At 33.4% G+C, this 20272-nt stretch overlaps 1 protein-coding gene across 5 annotated transcripts; it reads left to right on the top strand.

Annotated features, from left to right (window-relative positions):
• The first annotated feature begins 200 nt into the window (after nt 1-200).
• On the top strand, nt 201-19274 carry LOC143177114 (synaptic vesicle glycoprotein 2B). Of its 5 annotated transcripts, none has more exons than XM_076374905.1 (11): nt 201-339; nt 11872-11922; nt 12035-12196; nt 15129-15291; nt 15362-15483; nt 15559-15797; nt 15927-16256; nt 16338-16482; nt 16754-16913; nt 18092-18219; nt 18297-19274. In XM_076374905.1, exons 3-11 carry the CDS (start codon nt 12061-12063, stop codon nt 18362-18364), a joined length of 1491 nt encoding a protein of 496 aa, XP_076231020.1. In that variant the 5' UTR covers nt 201-339; nt 11872-11922; nt 12035-12060; the 3' UTR covers nt 18365-19274. The 5 variants fall into 5 exon arrangements, with proteins under 5 accessions (XP_076231020.1, XP_076231018.1, XP_076231017.1 ...); XM_076374903.1 differs by lacking the exon at nt 201-339 and adding an exon at nt 5140-5365; XM_076374902.1 differs by lacking the exon at nt 201-339 and adding an exon at nt 9728-10091.
• The last annotated feature ends 998 nt before the right edge of the window (nt 19275-20272 follow it).

The following is a 20272-nucleotide window of genomic DNA, read 5'->3' as shown; positions in this document are numbered from 1 at the left end:
AATGGTAGAGAAACCGAGAATATAATTAATATATATGGAGAGATGACTTCTACCAAGAGATTGTAAATAATGTGGTTATAAATGGGACAAAGTGTAATACACGTCGAAGCTACTTGTACAAAACCATCGTCTGGATGGAGTTAAATCGAATTGAAAATCCGCTTGGAAAGGAACGCGGGCGAATCGACAAAGTGCAATTTCCACGACGGAAATTACATCTGTGACCAGTGGAAAAAGCTTTTGTTAGAAAGCTTCATTTGCGGGAACACGGTGCTCGCTCTGTGTACAGACGTAAACACTAATACGTTCAAGAATATAGCAAACATCGCGCACGTACACGTGAGTAAACATAAAAAGTTCATTCGACGTTTCATTACTCGTATACCACATCTGAATCATTATAATAATGATCGATAGTCACACATTTTCTTTTAAATTGTCAATGAACTGAGGATGGCATCTAACAACAGTTGTCAGGGGTTACAGTTATAGCTGCTTAAGCTAATCGTGATGAATGGTTACAACAGTTCAGTGTGGATAATTCATGTATCTAAAATCTAAAATCTTCTATCAATGCGTCATTTTCTGAAAAGAAAGACAAAGATTTTTTGCAGTTATTTTACACATGGATAGTTTGGCAAGAAAGTAATGAAACTAGTGTAAAAATAAAAAAATATTGATGGAATATATAGGATGGAAAATTTTTTTATTTATTTCCTTTAAAATAATTGATTTTTCAATCTCAGATTTACCTAATTTTCTGAAAAGAATGAAGTCTATCGGAGCCAAATCAGAAGTATAAAAATCGTTATATACAAGAATTTTTTCTCTAATTTAAAATTTTATTGTGCCTACTAAAAGATGCTCAAAATAGCAATTAAAATTATTAATCAATTGATTTTTATCGTATGTAATGTTTACCTACACAATAAAACACTTAACGGTTGTCGATGATCGTTTATAGTTTGATGCATGCTAATGATTTAATATGCAAATCTATTGGACATGTACAAATACCGTCTTAATTCTTATCAATGTCGCTGCAAGACGATCTGTCGTTGTGTAATCCCTCGTCCCATCTGTGAGGGAAGGATGGAATAATACCGAATTGGTCCTTAAGAAGCATCGAAACGGCGAAGGAACTCGTTAGTTAAGTCTTGTGCGATCAGTCGGCGAAGAAACTTGTTACAGACAAAAATGACAGATACGAAATAATCGTGCTCTTTCAGTCTCCGCTAAAAAACAGGATAATTTTGTACCTTTTTCTGAAGATGGAGAAATATTTGGATAAAAGGAATATTTCTACAATTCTTTTTAAAAATCGTTATTCATATCTGAATAAAGATTTTTTTTTCAATTTCACATAATCAGAAACAATTTTCTTCGCGTCGAGAGTATGTGTTTTATTAATTAGAAGGAATTATTTGCTTCGACAATATACAGAACACCTTCAAGCCGATTATCTGATTAAATCTTGTCAAGCTTTTGCTTCCCTGACTTGCGACAGTGATAATGATGAAATCAGAATGGAAGAGTCTTTAATAAAAAGGCATTGAATAAAAAGGAAACTAAAATAGACCAATTGTTTTACCATCAAATATCTTTCACACAAAAAAGACTCAAAAATCGACTAAATGTACTTATCGGTTTCGCAGGAAATATTTAACGTTCAATTTCGTTCAACTAAAAAATGTTTAAGTTAACCATGATAAAAAATTGACAATGTGGTTAAAATATTTTCCTGACACCGGAGAAATAGTTTATTATAAGAACATAAAATGTTTTATTCTTGATATTGGGAAAAGTATATGAGCAAAATTTTTTCTCAATAGTATTCCTTTATAATGAGTTAAAAACAATGATAAAATAAAATTTTCTGTAACTTCAACCCCCTTCAAAATATACAATGCTCCATGTACAGAAGCCACCATACCATATTTCATGAAATTTTGATAACCTACTTCAAAGATACAAAGCAAAATAGACGCCAACATACATACATAATTTAGTCATCAATTTTTTGGTATTTTGAACCTCAAGAGATCTCGAAACGTCGAGGAATTTAGAAACGGGGAGGTCTAAATTTCTGTTAAATATATCTTTATTAGGTATATTATAACAGTCAAAGAAGTAAAATGTAACAATAGAGAAATAGATTTTTGTATAGCTTTTCTCTCAAGGATGTACTATTTATTCTTGATCCACAGTTTCTCTGGCATTTAACTATCTTGGTAAAATGAAAAATCAATGACGAAAGAATCGACGTCGCAGGCAAAGTGAGGATCAACACTGATTCCTATTGAATCCTGGACGTGTCTCTTTACGTGCGTTCTTCCTATTTATCCTAATACGTAGTCGCTCGTTCCAATTTAGTTGACAGAGGAACGATAGTGAAGACGTGGCGAATGAGCCTGCGATATCACTTTACGTTTCGCATTGAAAGCGAGTAAAGGGTGCGTATGGGAATAGAAATGTGACATCAAGGCAGAAGATTCGCCAGTTTCAACATTAAAGGGATTTCTATACTATTTCACTTTGAAGAACTTGGTTCTTGGAATACGAACATTTTCCACGAGTTGCTAGAAATTTAATTTTTATTTGATAGTTGAACTACTATACTTAGAACCATTTGTACTTCCTAGAATTTTAACCTTCAGTCTTTAATTAACTCAGCATATTGATCAACTATCCTTGAACCTCATTGAACGCCGAGACTAGTTTAGTAGACTATATTTTCGCCAATATTGTTCGATTACTGTTATTCGATTTGTACGGTAGAACAAGATTTTACCTTTGGTTCTTTATTTTAACATGTATGCACGTCATATGAATGCAAATAATTCTACAATCAATCTCATTCTTTTCTTCTATCACCAAAATATTTGCATTCAACTCAGTGATTAACGATTAACGTCAAATGAGTCATATCACAGTGCAGATGTGCAAATATTGAAGAATAGGATAGTTAATTAAAAGTGAGCTACTTCGATATCTTTTATTAAATCGAAGAAATGAGAAAGTTCCAACTTTCTAATTGTATTTCTCAAAGACAGTGTATTTGGAATTAATAAAGAAATAGTAGACTACTTTGAGCATCCTAATAATATGCATTTAACATAATTACTCAAAATATTTTTACTATTCCTAATGAAGGATATTCTTTCGAACGTATTACCATTTCTTCTTCATCATTTCGAAAACAGAGCAAGTAATTATAACAAAATAAAGCGCCACGCATATGTATTACCTAGATATAATATTCCATTTCAATGCAAATGATCCTCAGAAATTACAATTTTATGCAATATTCTATGTACTGCTTAAACAAGCTCATTTTAACCTGACGTGTATCTATTGTAACCAAAGTTTGTATTTAACATATAGAGATCACACGAAAGAAGATTTTGTACTTTGCATACCTAATGCCAGTAATATTCACAGTGTTCTATGTATGTAAACATTCTTTGAAATCGTTTCACTCCTAATAGAACTCCAATCGTACGGAGGGGAACAAGGTTAACAGGAAATTTCAGGAAGGCCTCGAGTCGGAAGAAATCAGAAATCGTTCGATGAACTTCCCTAGCAAAGGATCTCCCTTGTGCCGAGAAAAGACAATTCGTCGAACCATTCTAGGAAAAGGAAATGATTTCCCCTCATTTTGTTGTCTCCTTCTTCATTTTAATTAATATTGAATCATTAGAGTGTTAATAACATGTTTCGTTTACATTTTTTTATTAACGATCATTTAAACTCAGTAATACGATATGACATTCCATCGACGTCGTAGGAAGTATTTTTTCCCCCATTCGGTTAACGAATTGAATTAGGAAATTGTTGGAAAGGAAGGAGATCGAATTGTTGCACGGCGATAATTATTACCGGTTTGTGTGCTTTGTCTTCCTTGCTTACAACGCGAGGTTACACCAGTTCCTCCACTTAACCCCACGATAATTGGCACAATTGAAGGAATTATGTCGCGTAACAGCCATTCGGCCAAAGAACAGGGAAAGACGAATGAAAATATAACTAATTAGTCGCTGGAGCAAAATAACGTTTATTATGTTTATTCTTTTGGCTGTCCTCAATATTTAGCAGTATTGAATCTCTTGTTAGTTTTTCTTAGAATCTTGAAAGTCTTGACATTATTAATAAGCAACAGTAATTTTGAAATCTTTATTAAATTCTGGTATAGATTAATTACTAGATACCTATGTGAACGAATGAGAAATTTTATATAAACTTTTCCGCTTATGTGTATCCTCAAACATTCAGACTTAACAAGGACATCTTTCCAAATAGGAAGCTCACTTTTTAATAAGTCTTTGCCAATAATTAAAGTTGGTTTATTTATACTTTTATTCATTAAAAGTTTCTAGCTTGCTAGAACCACGGCATCCCCACTTCCAATCCCTAACGATTCCCAAAAACCCCCAAAGGGGAAACCAGTTCATGTGCCTTCATGTGGCAATCAGATATGCCCAAATCTGTAGATATCACAAACTTTCGAATTTAGTGTTACTTATACTCCAATAGCTAGACTTAAATAATCAAATTTAGAGAATTTGTAAGAATCAAAAGAATTCAGACGATTGTAATCATGCTAGTGAGCAATGTTAATGACCATTGCTATTAGTACTGTGTACAATTGTTAAGTTGGTAGTTAAGACGTTGAGACGGCACCTAAATCCACCTATGTCAAATAACGAAAGTTCATGTATCTCGACTCCACGATTATGGCCCAGAAGACTAACTTATTTTCATACAATCAATTAGATAAGCATTTCTTCCGTCTGCCAACTTATCAGTCGTATACAATAGACTACAGAAATTAGAAAACCTATTATCCAGTGTCAAAACGATACTTATAGACATCATTTTCGTTAGATTCTATCGGTTTGTCTCGACAGTCCATTAGCAGCGATATTTTTCAGCCGAGGCAGAAAGAAGAAAGTTGAATTTTGTTTAAACAGCGGTTCGTGACGATAGTGATAGAAAAAGCTGGTCGATCTTGATGTTCTTTGCAGCTGTATTTACGACGCCCGTGGTTCGAACACAGTCAAATTCAGACGACAGTGTCTCTCGATGTTTCTTCGATGTCGAAGCTCGGACAACGACTACGAGAATATTCGGTCGGCTAATTTCGAAGCTCGTGAAGCTTGTCAGTGAACAGTCTCACGTTGCACTGTTTGTTGCACTGTGTTGGATCCTGTTTACGGTGAATCGATTGAGAGACTTTATATATAATGAAAGAATATTCATTCATTGAAACGTATTGAAGTTTTGAGACTGACAGAGAAGTTCGAGAACAAGTATTTCTGCGTCGTCACTGAAGAGGAAGCTTGAATGGGTGTCCAAAGCAAGGAAGGTAAGTGAATGAACTTGTGTGTACACCTGTTTCAATGAGCAGTCGGAGACTTACGTTCGAAGAATCGTAGACCTTCATGAATTTAACTATAGTAGAATTTCGATTAATCGAATTACGAATATTCAAAGTTTTTGTTATTTAGAATTGCGTATATTGGAAGTAATAAAAATAAGAGTACAGTAGGACATCTATTAAGAGTGGAACAGTAAAGTAATAGTAATTTACTGAAGAAAATAATGCTAGCTATCAAAGCATGCTTTAGATTTGAATCTTGTGATACTTTGGACAATTGAGGTCCTATTTTACTCAAACGTTATTACTTTTAAATAAAATCAATTGTTATTTTACAAATGACTTTCTCGAATGAAAGATGTAATATTGTTTTATTAGAAGTTTGTCACTATTGTCATTGTATTTTGTAAATTATTGGTTTATTTTCTCCTGTCTGCCTTCTTAATATGATGAAATAATTTGCTGACGTATTAATTATTCTTAAAAAATGGATTTTCTACATTTTATAAACTTATTGTTGGTGATGAATTACGAGCTTATAGCAAGTAAATACTGTAATGTTACATTTTCTCAATTTTTTTTTGTTAATTTTATTATCATCTAGATATTAGCCTATATGATCAAAATCCAGATCTGGAAGACAATTAATTTTTTAAATTTAAAAAGCAAACATTTTGAATGTAGGAATTAAAGAAATACTCAATTTTTAAGAACAATAGAGCAGAAATTATCATCATTCATCATCATAATAATGTTTAAAAATCTCTTTTATAATTTCATTCCTGTTACGTATTTCACAAACACTTAAATGAGAGATTTCTTTAAAATTAATGCAATCATTGTTATAAAAAATGAACAAACAAAAGTTAAATACTTTAAACTGAATTAACGTCTCCAAATTCTAAAGCAAACTAAACAGGAAATTTTTGTAAAAGTTAAATTATGTGTAGATATCACCACACATAGTAAACATTCCGTCTCATTTCAATGAATGTGATTCACCAGATGTGTACAGCCTTCAACAATTATCAAAACTTGCGTATACATCGTACAATTTGTCGTTTATCAAGCAATTAATAATTTACATTTAATTACCATTGAATTTCCGCGAAATCAATCGATAACTTTACCGTACCACTGGGACGAAAGCAACAGATTTCATGAATCAGTGACACTGTCATCTTCAGTTTTAACAAAGTGTCACTATTGATCGACAAGAATTACTTTAAATTAAATGCCGCGTATTTTTGGCATCCTGTTTGCGGAAACGAGGGATTACTGTATTCAAACAGTTGGAGTAATAGCTTCGGTCCTCGTGTTCTTGACATCGTTTCAATTTAACAGTAGCTCGCTATGCTGATGCAAAAATAGTCACTGGCAAAATAAAGGTCTGCTGTGACTGCATTTTCGGTTGGCTGGCGAAAGTTAAGGACGCTATTTGCCAATTTCTCCACTAACTGTTATTTCTATCACAAACCCGCTCATTAGTAGAACTGTTTGACCTTTTGTACAAATGCGTTGAAAAACAACGTTTTCTTGGTTATCAGTTTAAACTTTAAACATTTGAAATCGTAAAAAATTAACTACTCAATTTAACATATATTAACATTAATATAGTAAATTATTCGTTACCCACGTCACCTATAGAAAATGTTACATACAGTAAACGATGATCCACAGTTGCTAAAATAAAGATTCTGCATTGAAGAAGAAGTTGATAATGTGAAACAGAATTTCCTTGTAATTCGTTTTATCTTCAAAAAAGTTATTATTTATCTTCCTCTTCAAGACTTATAGATTTAATACAAACGTGATCGCTGTCGTTGTGAGTGGATTAATTGTCCTTATCAAAATCGATAAGACACTGTTACAGCTTTGAGTAGCTCTTCCTAATTATCATAATTTATTTATCCGACTATTACCGCGAGACACGCGTACTCATAAGTGACTAAATCGTATGAAACTGTTCGACAGATAAACGTATTATTAGAATCGAAACTTAAATACTCCATTAAGCCACGTCTCCACTGTTATGAGTAAATTGCGGATCTCTATGCATTTATGAGAATTTTGAATATGTAACAAGTTGCAGAATACATATAATATACAAATATGCATACAAACTATAAAAAAGCAAATACAAATTAAAATATTTGAAGAGTGAAATTAATTTCTATTTAGGTTACATTTCCTCGGCTGTGTTTATGAAAATTTACATTTGCATATAAATTCACAGTCTAATCACGAGTAAAAGTTAGTAAAAGTTACTTTTTACAAGTAGTATACATCGGGAATGTTAATTCAGACTTATATGTGTAGTATAAACTAGAAACATACTTAAGCCATGTTCCCCCTTATGCATGTTGTACAAAATAAAAGAAGAAAGTACAAAATATAGTGAAAGGTTGCTAAAGTTGCTCCTTGACGACGAATACATTAAGAGTGTTATTAAATAGTACTCCCTGTTATGGTTCATTGCTTTTGAAAAAAATTGTTTCCAAAGCTGAATGTGGTCTAACATGTATGCAGTTACTATTTTCTTTTTGTACCAGAGAATTTAGTAGTAAACAAGTTCCCTATAAATTATATACTCTTTCACTTAAGTGGGTGTTACAAACTCCATGAAGCATAAATTATACACATGAAAGTTTTGTTATTACAAATGAATAAGCAGTTATTAAAATTTTTCTTACATACATTCGTCTTAGTCAAAAGTTCATAAAAACACACGCTAGTCGTTTACTATTCCAGGTTGAGTCATAATTTCACGTTTGCATACTTGTTTCATTGACTTACACCTTCATAAAAACGTAATTTACAAAATTATGATTTTGATAAAGATCACTCCATCATTTCCACATATTATCTATCATGAAAGCAAAGTCTGTGTTCACATATTGTTAAAAGAAAGTAACTATCATGTACCAATTAGAACACATTATAACATTATGCTTCGATATATGTATGTTATAAAAATTTTTGTAAAAATTTATCAGTGTATAATACTTTGAAAATTTATAACATAAAATTTATGAAGAAATACAGTAGTTTTAAGAAATACTTCCATGAAAACAGTAACAATTATTCTGAGCTATAGAAGTGCAAAAATTTCGCACATAAAAATATGCACTGTTAATTAGTGATAATGTATGCATAATTTACATGGAATAATCTGTTGTATATACGTAAAAAAATGCATGCCCTAAATGAGAGTTCACATGTTGTGATACGCTCTGTAGAAAGAGTATCGATCCTCCAACAATATATGTCGGATTCGAAGGACCTGAGGTTTCATTTAGCATCAGTTCGTCAAATTCTCAGCCTTCATTGTCACTTCATCCTTCACCAATAGTATGCATATTCGTTTCAATAACCAGCATGAGATTAAAGTGGAAGCGTCGATTGAGAATGTGAAAGTACTTTCAAATCAATCTGAATATATTACATTATAATTAAATATTTTAGTGTGTATGATTGATGGCTTTTTAAGATTTCTATGCATGTAGTGGTAATTGAACTTTGAACTTCATTATATTCAGAAAAATACATAGAACGTAGAAATATGGATTCCCATACCCAGCAAAAAAAACGAATTGCGTACTTATAAAAAAATAGATATTGTGGCAACTGAAAAAAGACACTGAATGGCACTACAGTCTTTACAAATATTGTATGTACAGAGTGATTTAAAATTACAGAGCAGTTGAATGGGATAAAGTATTTCGTTACTCAGCAAAAGGGGTTCAAAATTGAATACGTAGAATTTAAAAATGATAGATATATACAATTTCAATAGTGTCTTCAAATTCACAAAATAGAAATTATAATTGCTAAATAATATTAATTTAGAGTATCTAGAAAGAAAATATTTCAGTATACAGTATTTAAAGTAAAAATCGCATCGCGTTAGTTATAGTAATTTTTGTCATAAACAACATAGTCGGTTTCAACAATTTCGACCAATGTTCAATCTAGCACAATCCCAAGCACGTACATATAAGTAATTCCATAAGCCATAAGCAACCATTTCAGTGCTCAAATAGGACACGTAATGGTAGATCCTCCTATCGACAACTTTTTCGTACTCAACTAAAAACTTGCGTCTTGCCTTACTACTAAGATACTCCAACCATTCCTCGACCTTCTACACAGCTACCTACACCAACAACTAAATCAAGTCATTTAAAGTCTAACTTCAAGCTTACTATGTCGTGTCCACGCAAATTTCAAACTCTAAGGCAGCTTTTTATCTTTTTATCTTTCGTTTGACTCAAAACAACGGCCAACTTTTTATTCGTAACAACTACTACATAGTCAGCCTTCGTCGCACACCTTAACGCAAGCATCGACGATAAGAAGCTTTTCGCTCTAATCGCGGGCCTAACGATATCGCAATTACAGTGAGCGATATGGCAGGGTATAAAAGAAGAAAAAAAGAAAGAGAAGAGAACCGGCGAAAGCAGGTTTATTATTACGGTCGATTAGAGGGGTGGCTGCAGTCTGTCGGGCGAACTCGCACGGCGCGAAACGCTTCTGGCGTTGCGTTTCCGAGTGCAAGGCCGCGCGACTAGCCCGAGAGCAAGCGATATCGGCGTCGGCGCAGCGATGCGTTAGTTTCGCGCGCGTAAGATGTCGGGCGATATCGCTCGATTGGAACACGAGCCAGCCGCGACCGAGCCGCTAGTCGCAGGGGACGCCGCCTCCACGTTACAAGGTACACCCGTTCATTTCTAACCAGTTTCGTGGCCCTCCATTTCTTCCCTTTTTCCTGCTTCCTTCGCGGGAACCCGCCGTTTTCGGGTCAGTTTTCAAATCTGTGAAGTGCATCTATGAAACAGGAGGCCGAGGAAGCCCTGCTTCGGGTCTGTGTGCTTCGTTTCAAACCAATTCAGAGTGCCTTTGTTCCCCTGAGGCTAGGTATTAGTCGATTTCGTTGCGTGAACGTGCCTTTTTCTGGGATCTTCGGGAACTTCGTTTCTATCGTGTTTTGGAGCAGAATAATTCGTAGACTGTTGTTTGGTATTAAATGGTCTGTTCTGGCTTTTGTTCTCTTCAGTCTTTGTTCTTTGGGTGGTTTAGCAGTAGTTTTGGTAACTATGAGTGACAATGGAGTCTTTGTGGCATTGACATTCGTTGGATCGAAGAGTGTGGAGTCAAAGAGGATTCTATTTTTCTCTAGTCGCAGGTTTTTAATTTTTTTTTAGATGTTCTTTGACGAAACAATTGTATCTTTTGAAGTTTGACTGTTTTTAAAGGATCCAAAGTTTCTTTGAATTTTTTGAGTTTCTTCGTTTTATCGAATGAGTTGTGTATTTTATTCTTCTGTAAATATCAGGTTTCATCAAATTACTTAATTCAAGCGAGGAAGTAACGAAACGCTCTAATACTGTCATTCATCAATTCGGAGTATTTTTCCATCAGGTCAAGAGGCCTGCCGCTACCTCGACAGTACCTCTTCCTTTCATTGCATGGAAGTTTTATTTCCTAGAAATTTGTAGAACTTGATACATTCACTCTCGTCATAAAACAAAGAAATATCTTTAAAATAGTGATTAAATTCCAATCAACATAAAGTACTTTTACTATCTTGATTCTCTATGCTCCTTTTAGAAACCTAAATATGATATAATCAAGCACATGTTCAAATATATATGTTCAAATATAACGCTAAAAGTGTAAGAATGAATGATCATAAGACAATTCAGGAATACTTTCAGCATTGATAAACTATTCCAACTTATGTAATGTTTCAATTGACATGTTCCGTAGCAAGGAGTCACACCTCCTTTGTATTTGTAATTAATTTCCTATATTTTTCTGTTTGTGATAATTTTTTCTACGCTATGACTTAATACTATATTTTATCATGCTGTATGAGTGCATATCTTAAATTTTCACGTTCAACTAACAAAGAGGGACTTTTGTTGGCTAATTGCCTCGTTTTCGCTAGGTGATGAGGCACACATAAAACGAGGAAACAGCAGGTAAAAATAAGAAAATAGAGCATTACGAAACAGAGTCTTCAAAGGATTATTGTCGTCTCTTCATAAGACAAAAGAATATTTTTAACTTTTCACATGTCTCAAGTATTCGACGTCATTTACCTTTGTCTTTAACTCATCTTCCCCAGTTAAAGGGTTAAGCACGGGAATGAGGAAAACAACTTATGTTCGTGATGACAGTAGCAAGTAAGGTGAGGAAACAATCGATTGTCAGTGTTTGAAAAGTTGTCGACCTCTCTTTATGAAACGCAAGCAGTATTTTGGTGTCATCCTTTGTTCAAATGCCCGCAGTCATTCACTCTTGTTTTCTCCCTCAAAACGCCATGTGTTTGTCGACTCACGCTCCAAGAATTGTTTTTATTCTCAGAATAACTTGCGAGCAAGCGAAGTAGGCGACTGACTTTCTCGTCGTTCTTTACATACATGCATATAGCAACAGTTTCTTTCTTCTGCGTGTTGGGTATAACCGATGATTTTCTCGTGTGATTGCAGGCACCAAGCAAACGGAGGAAAATGTCGCCCAGGAAGCCGTCGACCAAACAGGTACATGTCGATACAGCTATGGTGGTCGTTCAGTTGAGAACGAAAATGAGTCATTCAGCTGGGTAGATGACCAGTATATTATGAGACCTTTAATTCTTGATTACTTCCGCAGGATTTGGCAAATTTAACCTTAAGGTTATGGCCGTCTGCAGTCTGATTTTTATGAATGTGGCCTTTAGTATAACCAGTATTGCATTCATACTACCGTCAGCGGCATGCGACTTTCAAATGACGACAGTGGACAAGGGTCGGCTAAGCGCGGCCCCGATGATAGGTAATTATTATTTTTTTACTTTCGTCGGAATAACATTATGTAATTCCTTTTACGTTAACGAGGCATATAATTCTTTCAATTTACTTGTTATGGGAGAAATTCGATATTTTTTTCCTGTTTGTTAATTCCTCAGTAACAGGCTCTGTACGTCATTGTAGAGACTTCCATCTTTTCATATGCACTATCAAAGCTTCTACTTATTTAAAAAAATTCGAAATAAGGCCTCAATGGAGATCTAGAATGTAGAATTCATACTTGCAGAAAGAAAAAAGAGTATTAAAAGAACTTTTTTATTTAAAATAAGAACTCAAGAAGACACAAGTCCATAAGATAGTATTGAAGTTGAAAACTTTAAACACCAATATTCCGAAAAGAAAAACATGTGACTTACTATTAGCTCATTTTATCTTACAATCACCACAAATATTATTATTTAACTTAGAAAACACGAGCTTTTCAACGATATAATTTTCCACTTACACAATATGACTGATAAAAAAAATGGGGATTAATAATTGGGATAATAATATTATGTTGATTAGAAACAAACTTCTCATTTAGTCCGATAATATTTTAAGTTATCTGTAATATGTAAAGTCTTCGTTAAGCTATGCTAGCTTAACGTATTATTATGTTAAGCAATAATGGGTAACATCTTGTCACCTCTGGTTGCTGTATGTTTCAAAATATTTCTAACAAACACTTATAGAAATATTTTGTCCACACTGAAACAACATAATCCAAAGAATATTTGAGTTTTGTATTGATTTTAAGGCGACATTTGTTGCTAGCAACAGAGACACAAAAAAAACCTGAAAAAACATTTGGCAATAAACGGGGACTTTCTCTGTGTACATAAAACAGCAGCAAAAAGTTCCTCATTGTTACTTCAGTAGAGACATATCTACACTCTAGGTGTAATTTACAGTGAGCAAAAAACTAAATGCAAAGACGATGTATATACGCTGTGTCGTTAAACTTAACATAAAATTTTATGTTCTAAGCGAACGTAATCGTCATTCATATCAGTTCCCATAAAAAATCGAGAGTGTTAGTGCTCACACGTTTTGAAACGTGTTATTGATGTGTAATCAGCGGTAGTGCGTTTATCGTTGCAAGTAAACTTCCTTGCGAGCCTTTCGCTAGCACGCACACGCCCTTCCATCGATCTATGTCCACCGTTAGACTAATTGTACAGGGTGTTTAAAAAAAATCTTCCAAGACCGCGAATAGATGCTAGTGAAAACCTGTAGAATTAGAGCTACAGTGTTTTCTCGCTAGAAAGTTATGAATTATTGTTGACTTTATAGCAAAGAACACGGTTCAAAGGTCAACTTATATGTACACTAGTAGCATACTATAGTTTTCTTAAAAATAAATGGCAGCGTATAACAAAAAAATAGTTTACTGTAAATATTTTCTACTCCATGTACGTATTCACTAATAGTTTTGTGATTAACAATAAATTGTGAAATAGATAATTTTACTTCTTGAAGAAACTTGTTCGCCTATTTCGTTTCCAAAAAGGGTCCCAGGTTTTAAACTTTTGATAAGGAGATACATAGAAACTGTAGGCTATATTGAGATCTATAAATGAAACGCGGAGCAAATTAAATGAATCACGACGGTACATAGTCATGTATGTATTCGTTCAGGGCTGTTTACGACAGTTTACATTGTCAAGAAAAAGAAAAGGAAATCAAAGTCAAGGACAATGCTTACTTCCGATATCCTTCGGTGATCGCCTCAGACTTGACCGTGTACACATATTAATTATTCATTTATGTGGTGTTAAAGCCCGCCTTTTCCTTGTTTTTCTGTTGTTCCTATTGCCATCAGGAAATCTTTGAAGAAAATGTAGATTTGTTTGCTTCTAAATTTGTCTCTGAATACCTATTGCGTATATTGATTATACATGTAAAATACTTCGTGAACAATGGAGATGCTATACGTTTCGATATTAAAATTTGTGAGATAATAAAATAATCAAGCATTTAAATTTGATTTTCTAAATTATTGAGATTTTTTTATATTGTTTAGGAGAAACAGGAACAAAATTAATGAAAAATTCATTTTACCACTTTTGAAGTGCTCTATAGAATTCTAAAGAAGGTTGCAATAGGAAGCGAGATAAAGAGTTATTGCATTTGACTAAGCTGCGCTATCAGCGATTTGAATGCAAATAATTAAGCCTTGAAAAGTCGGTTCATACCAGATCGAGACTCGTCTCCCCCCCTTTTCGTTGCACGGAATTCTCTAGTCTAGTAAATAAATGGAAATTTTGCAAGGCATTAAGTACTACACTTAACAATACTTTACATGTCTTTACTGCTAATTATGATACGCATGAGCAATAAATTAGTACCCTATACCTTATATATATGTACAACACTTCCCCATTAACAAACTATTGATAAATTGGTTAATACCTTCATACTTTAAGTGAAGGTTTTAATTGCAAAGCATCTTGTTTACTACATCATCCTATAACTACTTTAAAGTTCATCAGCTCACCTTGTCCTACAGTATTTACAACTTTCTAATTCCAATAGTGATTGGATGAAGATTACCACTATTGATTACCACTAACAATCAGTAGAATTTATGTACATGTCTTCAGTGACCTAACTTTCTTCTTCTAAACTGTTAACTTTCCTCCGATTTTATCTTCTGTGTTTAATATCAGTTGGTTAATAATATTATTATGACCAGAAGAAAATTAATATCTCTTAATTAATTTAGTAGAATATAATTAAAATCAAGAAACAAACTTTCGATGATTTAATAAAAAATAAAATAAAGAGAAATTTAGTAGATACTCCTGTAATGTGCTATTATCAGTGCCATCAATAACTAATTATAAAAATTCATTAATATCATCCAGAATACAAAGTACTTGTCCACATATTACCAAATTTTTTTAACTTTCTAGGTATGCTAGCTGGTTCGTACATCTGGGGTTGTTACGCAGCCATAAAAGGACGAAGGATGTCCCTACTCGTTGCTCTATTTCTACACGGTATCTCTGAACTCTTAGCCTCATTAATTCCTCACTATTGGATCTTCCTCTTCTTGAAATTTTTAAGTGGAGCAGCGTTAGTAAAACACAATAATTCCATCAATCTCTCTCTTAATAAACACTGATGATAAATTTACGCTTTTCAGAATGAACGGACAATCAGCTGTCGTTTTTCTGTATCTGGGTGAATTCCAACCGACGAAGTATCGTGATAAAATGTTATCATGGATGGAGATGGCTTGGGTATTGGGAATGATCATTCTTGCAGGTATGTTTAAAACTTAAGTTACTATAAACATACTTATATAGAGTAACCTTTTCTCACTTTTTTTGAAAATTTCAGGAGTTGGATGGATCATCATACCACTGGAGATGAATATGTTAATCGCCGGTTACACCTTCCATTCTTGGAACTTCTTCGTCTTTATATGCTCTTTACCAGCTCTACTCACTGGTTTTTGGTTACTATTTTTCCCTGAAACGCCTAAGTACCTCGCTGAGACTGGACAAAACGTCCAAATGTTAGACGTGTTAATGAGGATGTATTCAGAAAACAGTGGCGAACCCCCGAAAGAATATGTAGTATGTGTTTTTTCAGTTTCTAGAGTATAGTACAATACTAATCGTATAAAACAATTTACTTTTACTTTTTTTTACTTTCACAATTTCTACACGTCTGTAACATTACTATGTAAATAATTTAACTTTCAGACTAAACTTCGAAACTGTGGCAACAACAATCTTAACGAGTTGGTACATCGAATAATGCACACGAGAGAGCCGGAAGAAGTCACAGAGAAATCTTTCAAGTTGATGATACAAGATATCTACACAAAAACTATGATGATATTGAAACCACCATTCCTCTGGAGAACGATCGTTGTCTGTCTGATCGCCTGTTTCGTCACATCCTCATACTACACACTCACATTGTGGCTACCCGAGCTGTTTCACAGATACGCTGACTTCCAAGAAGCGTTCCCCAATCAAACTGCTAGTGTGTGTACTTTAAAGAGTATCAAAAATCTAACAGAACTATCGGTAAGTTATCAGACTACTGAAGTTGTTATTGTTATCTCTTCTGGTGGTCCCTGTGTCGTATAATCTTCATTATTGATACAGATGCAGACAGACGATCCGTTTGGTTGCGACTCTAGAGTACAAACCAGTGTGTTCATCCACACGTTCATTTTAGGTGCCTCTTGCATACCCACGGGACTCATATTGCCGCTGCTTGTCAATTATGTAGGATACAAATTTTTCCTTGGTAAGTGAAATTCATCAGTCTCCCAGAAATAGGACTCGCTATTAAATCATCACATATCATCACGCAACATAAGGAATGACATTATTTATGAGTTGATATAATACTATATTATATGGTCAAAATTGAAACATTTAAAGAATCAAGTAATCTACTTGTTGACTACTTAGTCAAATTTCATTGCCTGCGTTTACTTTTCGAAATTGATAATTCATCGTAACAGGAAACGCACAGTATACAACAGGAAATGTTGACTATGTATCTCATGTTCCAGTGATAACGGCTTTCGTGCCTGCTGTTGTGACGGCCTGCCTCTTCCTGGTGAAGACGTCCACGCAGAATCTGATACTCTCTTGTGCCTACGAATCGGTCACTTCCGTTTGTCTTAGCGTCGTATACTGTCTCTTAGTTGATCTTTATCCGACACACTTAAGGTAATCCACGTAATCAGGTTTGCTTTGTGTTACAAGAAGTATTCTTAAAATATTGTATTGCAAAAAATATTCTTTAGATTTGAACATTTGAATCAAAGCCAAAGTAAACCCTAGTTAGTTATAGTTTAGATTTAGATTAAATCTGGACGAGACTCAAGTTTGGATTGATTTACAACCTATCTTAAGTAGCACTTTTATTAACATTGAGTTTCACTTGAGTTAAAATTTAGTGAACTTAAGTCTGGGTTAGCTATACAAGATGTTCGATAACAGGTGTTAGAAATTTAAAGAAATGATTCTATAGACCAAAAAAAGAGGAAAATAAAGAATGTCGAAATTGCGTTTGGAGCTAATAATTAAAAGTTATTAATTCTTAAGAAAATTCCTAAAGTATTTCAAATTTAAATATTTGAAATGTGTTTGACTTGAATGCTTATTCTACTGATTTCGCTATGTCTCATGTAACTAATGCACAGTGGCAGTAGAATAAGTGCTAAATCAGACACAATATTCTAGCGCATTTTAAGTGCATGTTTCACAGTCAATAACTCAGAAACGAAATCTTAAACGCAATTTCATTATCCTTAATTTTCGTTTTAGTTTATTACGTAGAATCACTCCTTAAAATTTCTGACACCTATTATCGAACACCTCGCACAGTGAAGTCGTAAAGGTCGATAAAACACATTTTTTTCCACGTAACACTGCAATCGCTTTACGATAAACGAAATTGTTATGATTACAATGCATTTCCAATGAAATATTTCGGAAATCTCTCTATTGATATTGACAATGGACTGTTTATTCATGTAGTACTTGCAGATATGGTTTTATCGATCAAACACTTATCAGTGTTATAAATATCCGCATGTAATACTTATTTTCTACGATGTAGTTATTTATAATCCATACGTTACACTGATACAATTATCTCAGGTAGCCCACTACAGTATCAATCACTCTTGAATATTCTCAAGTGAACTGCAATTCAATGATAGAAGTGACCACCTGTGATATATTATCAGAAACGCCATGAATCAGTTGTCTGATTCATACCAAATCGTATTTCGATACAAAATTTCCAAGTTGTAAATCTTTCTGTTACTACACCGTCATTAATCGAATCGTTATTCGATTTCTGAATGCACGTAATTTTATCAGCGTACATTTCTTTGCAGGGCAATGGCGTCTGGTTTGTCAGCGTTCATTAGTCGAATAGGTGCCATAAGCGGAACACTAATGATTGGATACTTGATCGACGATTATTGCACGTTGGTGATCCTCATAGTGGCTGTCCAGCTCTTCTGTGAGTAGCAAATTTCCATAACACATGAGTATTTTGTTGTTCTACTATAAAACCATAATCCATGCATTATGTTACAGTGAGTGGAATACTAGCATTATTTACACCAGGAAGAAAGAAGTCGAAACCAGATATTGAAAAATCTTAACAAAAAACTCCGTCGAATGGAGTGGAAAAGAAGATAAGAATAGAAAATCTTTATACTCGTAATAATGTATTATTTTGAATATCTAATTGCATTTCGTTTAAAAGAAAACTTAGGTACTTAGAAACTAGTACGTTCGAACTAGTACACTGTTCAAAATAATTCAAAATGTTCTAAACGAATTAGTAGGTACTTAAATTACTTCTTTAGAATTGATTTTATTCTTTTAAATTGACTATAGTAGAAAGTAAAGATTCTTTAATTACCTCGGACAGTGTACACTGTGCATATTATAAATATTAGGCATATTTTATTATGTTAGGTATAAACGTTTCAGCGGTAAGGCTTAAGAAAGTATTGTACTTTTAGAAAATGCGTGCTATTAACTGAATCTCTTTTATTTTTATAAGAGTATTCTTTAACAGTGATATACGTCTCACTATTAAGCAAAAGTTGTACTTATTCTGTACATACATACAACGCACAGTGGTTTTATGAATATTCATCAAATAGTTAACAGAGATGTAATCTCTTATGTTAGCATTTGTATCAAACATTAATCTTTTAATAGTGCCTTTGTCTAACTTTTTGACCATGCTTTTCGTCATTTGGACACGTAAAATGAAACAAAAAATACATTTTTATATTTTACACTGACAACTTGATAAAAAGTTCTAACATAACGAATACAATTACAACGAAGATAGGATAAGAAATTAAAATTCCTATTATGAGCTTCTGCAAAGACTTATCTAGGCATGTGTTCAACCTTGAAACCAATCACAGGTGCCTTTTCTGATTATATTTCATTCACTGAAAGGAGCTTCAAGAAGTAGATTAATGTGCTTGTACTTAACAGCATTAAGAACAGCTGAGAAATAAAGAAGTGCTCAATTAAATTGTTATCATACAACGATCTCTTATTGTGAACGCAACAGTATAATATGCAACTGGTATTATCGCGAAGAGCTTGATTCCAACGATAGGCGTATTGCCATTGTAACGCGTCTGATATACCTTAATTTTCTATGTACGAGACTTTTTATATTGTAAACTGTTTAGATGCCGGCCATTGAGATACAATAAAAAAGTATTCGTATTGAAATAATCACCTACTCCATTTTAAACTCCTACCATGGCCTAAGTTCAATAAATAAATTAATTCCTTTAGACTTAAGTTTATGAAAGAAAATATGTAGAAAATAATATTTTATTGTTAATGAGGTACAAAACTTTGAATTTTGTTTTTATAAAACCTTGAAGTATTTTTTTTAAAGACGTTTTTTAATCAATTTCTTGGCACGTGACACATAGTAAGATATGATTGTATGGTCAGTGGAGCTAAGGGATGAAACTAAATAATTATTAGCAAAAGATATGGTGGAAGGACGATATAGTGATCTTTTACGAATTATCTTTTTTTAAATCAACTTTCCTTAATCTCGCTGACTTTTAATGATTAAAATATAACATCTGTTTCAAGAAAACTCACTTTTCGGTTATATGGATTTAATCTTTAAAAATCCACAATAATTTATTATTATTGCATAGATAATTTCTTTATCTCGATTCAACATCTCCGCATGCTTTATTACAGGGATTTTTAACTATAAATAATAACGTTGATATATACTGCAAAAATATGTGCAACGGAAGAAGATAAATAGCAGCGTTTTATCAAAAACACATCGATCTTCATTTGCATTGAAAGTACTGTATATCCTGTCAGGTATCTTCTAAAAGGAATGTTACAATGTTGGCGCAATGCAAATTCTGTTTGTTGATTGTACATACCAGTGGTGTGACCCATGAGTTAAAAATATGACCAGACATATGTATCTTTACGAAATATATGATAGACAATTACCATTTCGATAATTGTTTTCCTATACTTTTTGTAACAGATATATT

Source organism: Calliopsis andreniformis, chromosome 3 (assembly GCF_051401765.1).
Source record: "Calliopsis andreniformis isolate RMS-2024a chromosome 3, iyCalAndr_principal, whole genome shotgun sequence".
Classification (NCBI taxonomy): Eukaryota; Metazoa; Arthropoda; class Insecta; order Hymenoptera; family Andrenidae; genus Calliopsis; species Calliopsis andreniformis.
The sequence above is the reverse complement of the archived record's forward strand: the minus strand, read 5'-3'. Positions and strand labels throughout refer to the sequence as shown.

What these genes read in the sequence shown, in the direction of transcription:
- LOC143177114 (XM_076374902.1), top strand. Translation starts at nt 10,007, where the DNA reads ATGTCGGGCGATATCGCTCGATTGGAACACGAGCCAGCCGCGACCGAG. An exon ending in AAATTTTTAAGTGGAGCAGC is followed by an intron (nt 15,292 to 15,361) that starts GTTAGTAAAACA and finishes TACGCTTTTCAG; the next exon opens with AATGAACGGACAATCAGCTG. An exon ending in AAAATCTAACAGAACTATCG is followed by an intron (nt 16,257 to 16,337) that starts GTAAGTTATCAG and finishes TTATTGATACAG; the next exon opens with ATGCAGACAGACGATCCGTT.